This window comes from Diospyros lotus, chromosome 8 (assembly GCF_014633365.1).
Source record: "Diospyros lotus cultivar Yz01 chromosome 8, ASM1463336v1, whole genome shotgun sequence".
Taxonomy (NCBI): Eukaryota; Viridiplantae; Streptophyta; class Magnoliopsida; order Ericales; family Ebenaceae; genus Diospyros; species Diospyros lotus.
Window position 1 is genome coordinate 4,837,283 of NC_068345.1, and position 6,159 is coordinate 4,843,441.

Genomic DNA, 6,159 nt, shown 5'->3' on the forward strand with positions numbered 1-6,159 from the left:
ATTTCTATCATTTATCAAATATAAAAAATATTTTAATGTTTTTATGAAATTTCAAAAATACTAACCGTAGCTTACCCTTATTTCTTTTTCCTCAACAAATGCATTACAACACAAGGAGTCTAAATAAAATTCCCAAAATACAAGTTAAGTAATTGGATCACAATAAATTAGGATTCGCACCAATAAGTCATGGATTTAATTTTTTGCCCTGCACAATAAAATAAAATCTCCATTTGTAATTTATCTCTTTTGTCAAAATTAAGAACACAAGCGACGAAAGACCGCATAAGAGTGATAATCCCAAATAGAATGCCAAACAAACTATTATATCTGTAGAACTAAACGTGCCGACATGAATAACTTTCTTGAAAAACCAAAAGAAAGTCCTTTTGGAAAGAAACTTTTGGCGAAGACTAGGAATTACATGTACCCATTCAAAAGTTATAGCCAGTCTTCCTTGTCTACCCTACCAGACAGAAAAACTAATGTTACTTTTCTTGACATAAAGAGAGAGAGAGAGGGAGAGAGAGAGATTTCAGGGCTATATATATAAACATGCGCCACTCGTTATCATGTCTACAACCTCTATCGGATCGTCTCTCTTGCATGATCTCTCTGTCTCTCTCCCAATGGACTTGAGAGCCTCAATGCTGAGATGCTCGCCATTTGATCACAGTGATCACAGCAGAGACTATGACGGTTCCATTAACATTTCAGCCTCTTCAAGTTCAATCTGTCTAAACCAAACAAACTCCAACTTTCCTAGAAAATTCATTTGGCCTCTGAGCGACACCATCCACGCCACTGATGATGAAGAACTCAACGAGCCAGTCGTGGATCTCGAGGGGTTCTTCAAAGGAGACGAGTCGGCCACCCAGCAAGCCGCCAGGCTCATCAAGTCGGCTTGCCTGACCCACGGCTTCTTCCAAGTCGTCAACCATGGGATTGATTCCCAGCTCATTGGCATGGCTCATGATCATATAGCCGCTTTCTTCAAGCTTCCTTTCAGCAAGAAGCTTAGGGCCCAGAAGAAGAGTGGCTCCATGTGGGGCTTTTCCAGCGCCCACAACCACCGCTTTCTGTCCAGATTGCCATGGAAGGAGACGCTGTCTTTTGGCTTCCATGACAGACCTGGCTCCCACTCTGCTGTTCTTGATTTCTTCACATCAACCTTGGGGAAGGAATTTGAAGAGACTGGGTAATACATATATATATGTGTGTGCGTGTGCGTGCGTGCGTGTGTATAATTCTCTTTTTTTGGATACGTAAACAACCAAAACTAGATCTCAGCTTCACCAAAACTGTCATTAGATTGTAACTCCGGTTGTTAAGGCATAATTTTATAATTAAAGAACCCCTGTTGGACCTCTTAAGTTGGCCTGGTGGCAAGGTGTTGTGGTTAATCCTGCTTTATGACCAATGTTCAAACCTCCTAAAGAGTGAACCCAACTTAATAATGATTTCTGTGTGCTTAATTAAATGTACGTGATTAGTGGTTTTTGTGCATGCCCTTAAATTTACCCAATATACATTCGAACAATGATGGCTTTGCCCGCTCTCTCTTGATGGTGGCGAGTTAGCGTCTAGTTTTTGTGTGTTTTTCTATGTCATGTGCTTTTACTGGGAAAAAAAGAAAGAGAGAAGAAAAAAGAAAAAAACCCTAATTCTGGTTTTTTCCTTGCTTCCTTAATTTTCCTCCTAATTCTGGTTTTTTTTGGCAGATTGGTTTATCAAAAGTATTGTGAATCAATGAAGAAATTATCGCTTGCGCTCATGGAGATATTGGGAATCAGCTTAGGCGTGGATCGAGAATACTATAAAGAATTCTTCAGAGATAGTAACTCAATAATGAGATGCAATTACTACCCACCTTGCCAAGAGCCAGGTCTTACTCTTGGCACTGGACCACACTGTGATCCGACCTCTTTAACCATACTTCATCAGGATCAAGTTGGAGGCCTCCAAGTGTGTGTGAATAACAAATGGCACACTGTTCAGCCCAGGCATGGTGCCCTAGTCATCAACATTGGCGATACCTTCATGGTGAGTTTATCCAAAATTATTATCCCACGACTACATGAATTCTAGTTCACTAATGTATATATATATATATATATATATATATACATACAAATGCCTATCTTTAAAAATATCTGACATATATACGTAACTTATTAAGAAATCCTGTCAAAGAAAGACCGTGCCTTTAAAGAATGATATATTTTATTTACAGTGACAGTACTATATGTACATATACCGCACCTGTGGACGATGACTTTATAATATGGCTCTACATGGGGTCCTTACAGTTACTAGACTTACAGTTCGCTGTCAAGTGACTGTGGTTTTATACAGTTTCGCATTTCTTATTCTGATGCTTGAGAATAATCAGAAGATCATGAGCCTTTCCTCGAGAGCAAGGAATGTAAAATTGTTTATTTATGATTGGAAATTAAGTGATAGGCAACCTCAATTCCCCACCAATAATTAATACGGCTAATAGTCTGATTTATTCTTAATTTTAGATCATTTTTTTTTTATCTTGTTTAAGAATTGTTTTAATTTGAGCTTAATACTTTAAGATTGATATCAATTTTATTATAAATCGACCTGACATATGACCTAGCTAAGGTGGCATACTGATTTGTTTAATAATTGACACATTAACAAATGATGTTATTTTATCTTGCTCTTGCTACAAATTATAAGGTAAAACGATGCCTTTTTGCCTTATTTACATCGCCCAATTTGCTTCAAATTTGCAGCAAGAGCAATGTAAAATAATGCTATTTTACTAATGTGTCAATTATTAAACAAATCAACACGCCATCTCATCTGCCACAACAACTAGGCCACACTCGAGGTTGATCTAAGATAAAATTAACATCAATTTTAAAGTATTAGGTCCAAATTGAAACAATTCTTAAAATATGATAAAATTAAAAAAATAACCCAAAATTTAAGATAAATCATGCTATTAACCCTAATTAATATTGTCAAAATGGAGAGTCAGTTTAAAATGTACTAATTTGATATGAAATATATATGGTGTTAAATAATTAAAAATAAGTAATTTGATGTGTCAGTGTTGGATGATTATATATATATATATATATAGGCACTGTCAAATGGGAGATACAAAAGTTGCATACATAGGGCAGTGGTGAACAGGTACAAGGAAAGGATATCACTGGCATTCTTCGTGTGCCCGAAAGAAGACAAAGTGGTGAGGCCTCCAGAGGGTCTTCTGAGAAGAGAAGGGCCAAGGAAGTACCCGGATTTCACATGGTCACATTTGCTGGAATTCACTCAAACCCACTACAGAGCTGATGTTGCTACCCTCCAAAACTTCACCAACTGGTTCCTTTCCAATTCCAACAGTAATTAATTAACCCTACCTGCATCCTGCGCTACTACTACTACTACTACCACTACTACTATCACTACTGTAGCTAGCTCTCTCTCTCTCTCTCTCTCTCTCTAATGTACGACAAATATTAAGGACCGATGTACCCAATTTGTTTGATCTTCAATATATGCGTATTTTGGCCATTTAGTTGGGGATTTCTTTGTTTTTTTTCCGGGTCCCCTGGGTTACAACAAATACAAGACAAAACAAAGAGAAGAACGGTTCTTTCTTTCTTTCATTATTCGTTTTTGTTTGTTTGTTTGTCTTTGAAATAAACATGAAAGCTAGAGGTCAACAACAGCAAACAGCTAGCCAGCTGGAAGGCTAGCCAAATAAAATATCAAAACCAAACAAGTCCTCCCTCCAGTAACCAACAAAAGGCTTACAGAGAGACAAGGGTAGAGACCCAAGATCACCACGCAATGGACTTCTTGTTATTGACTGGCGTCAGATAATTGAGAACAAAATTAAGCAGATAGACCCTAATCTGAGCCCCAGGATCTTGAAGTAGTCTCGCTTGCTGCTCGATCAGGCCATACTTTCACCCTACTCATCTTTGGCATAATTTTCTGGGTTAGATAACAGTGCCTAACAAGTGATATAATATTGCCTTTCAGAATAATTAGACGCGTTTTATAATTTATCTTTAAAATAATAAATGTCAATACTATGTCATTTTAATTGGAGAGTTATTTAGGCTCTTAGGACTTGAATTCATCAAGACCTCAACTTCATGAGAGCTTAATGTCTGTATCACCTACCACTAAGCTCTATTATTATTAGTTTTAAATATCTTAATATTTTATAAAGTTACAAATCTATAAAAATTAAGTATATTAATCTATTTTAAGTGTAGTTATATAAAAAAAGAGAAATAAAATTAAGTTTTTTTAATAAAGTAAATATAAATTTTTACATATAAAAAATAATAATGTCTATAGCAATTTCAAAGTTGGCCTAACTTGGACTCCTCATTGGCCTTAAAAGACAAGCTGAGCCGAGCTAGATCTAACTCGTTCATAGGACGAGCCTAGCCTATGCTCGACTTGTTAATGAAAGACAAGGCTCAACTTGGCTTAAGACTTGTGAGCCACCTTAGAGTGGACCAAGTTGAGCCAACTCTTCGGACTTTTAAGTCGAGTCAAACCTAGGTTCACAATACTTAACGAGCTGAGTGCAGTAAAAACTTGTCATCTTGACTTATTTTTAAAATAATTTATAAATAATTTTTTTAAAAATATTTAATTAATGTCTAAAATATAAAAAAATTAAAAATATAAATTCTACTTGTAAAATAAAAATTTGAATGTAAAAGTTAAACGTTTGAAAACTAAAACTTTTAATAGTTTACAATTTCACTTTTAAAGTAGTATTAAATTTTATAAATATTTAAGAATTGTAAAATTACTTCATATTTTTAGAATTCAAACTTTAACAATAGTGTATGAGATATATATTTATTTATATATTTAAAAAATTTTAAGTGATTATACCTTTTTGTGTATGAGATATAAATTTTATTGTACAAAGAATATAATTTTGTATAAGATATAAATTATTTGGGATTTATTGATTGTCATTGAATTTGTGACATTATCTATATAATTTTTAAAATATTAGAATTATTTAATTAAATATTAATAATTTAAAATTAAAATTAAATTATTTATAATTCTATTTTTTATAATATTAAAATTTGACAGAACTTAACTGCATGTGGCGCTCTCTTAAATAGGCAGGGTACACTATGGGCCAAAAATGTGAGTGCGATTTTGTTCACCTCCTTTAACGGGGGTGAACATCACCCTCACAATTTTTGTGAGGGTAAAAAAGGCACGGAACGACAATCAATATTTTTATGCCGTTCTGTTGCCTTTTTCACCCTCACAGTTTTGTGAGGGTGATGTTCACCCCCGTTAAAGGGGGTGAATAAAATTGCACTCCAAAAATGTTTGGCTGAGCTGGAATCGAGTCGAGTTTAATTCACTACAATAAAGCAAACCCACGAGCAGTTTGATTCATTTGACATCTCTAAATACCTTCAAAAATATGTCTTTTAAGGTAAATTGAAAATGTGCCTCTAAAATATTTGTTGTAGAGACAAAAATAATTAAGTGTGTCAAATAATTATATTTTAGAGATAGATAATAGAAATATTTTTTTAATATGGATCGAATTAATGTAGACTTTTGGAGGGAAAAAACTATATAATGTCTACAAAACATACTTTCTAACATAAATTGCAAGTATGACTGAAAAATTAGCTATTGTAGTGTTCCGGTAGCAATTCTTTGTGATAGTGGACAACTTAATGTTATACACAACAACAACAACATATCTAGCTTTTATCCCACTATGTGGGGTCGGCTACATGAATTCTAGACTTTCATGTATTTCTGTCTTTTGTTATATCCTCATTTAGATCCATATATTTCATATCAAATTTTAATGTCTCTCCCAAAGTCTTCTTGGGTCTACCTCTACCTCTTTTTGTGATTAATTGTTCCATTTCATCAACTCTCCTCACAGGAGCGTCTCTTAGTCTCTTTCTCACATGACCAAACCATCTTAGTCTAGTCTCTCTCATCTTCTCCTCGATTGGCACTACTCCTACCTTATTACGAATAACTTTATTTCTAATTTTATCCTTTCTTGTATGTCTACATATCCATCTTAACATCCCCATCTCCGCTACACTCGTCTTTTGCTCATGCTGGTATTTGACTGCCCAACATTCTGAGCCATGCAGC

General features: G+C 34.7%; 1 protein-coding gene across 1 annotated transcript; it reads left to right on the top strand.

Annotated features, from left to right (window-relative positions):
- The first annotated feature begins 483 nt into the window (after nt 1-483).
- On the top strand, nt 484-3,557 carry LOC127808188 (gibberellin 20 oxidase 2). The gene is made up of 3 exons (XM_052346601.1): nt 484-1,198; nt 1,722-2,043; nt 3,119-3,557. The coding sequence occupies exons 1-3, from the start codon at nt 573-575 to the stop codon at nt 3,386-3,388; spliced, it is 1,218 nt and encodes a 405-aa protein (XP_052202561.1). The 5' UTR covers nt 484-572; the 3' UTR covers nt 3,389-3,557.
- Nucleotides 3,558-6,159: the final 2,602 nt, after the last annotated feature.

Bases quoted from the DNA above. Each gene is read 5' to 3' on its own strand.
- LOC127808188 (XM_052346601.1), top strand. From the start codon at position 573: ATGTCTACAACCTCTATCGGATCGTCTCTCTTGCATGATCTCTCTGTC. The intron at 1,199-1,721 runs GTAATACATATA...TTTTTTTGGCAG, and splicing joins AAGGAATTTGAAGAGACTGG to ATTGGTTTATCAAAAGTATT. The intron at 2,044-3,118 runs GTGAGTTTATCC...ATATATATATAG, and splicing joins ACATTGGCGATACCTTCATG to GCACTGTCAAATGGGAGATA.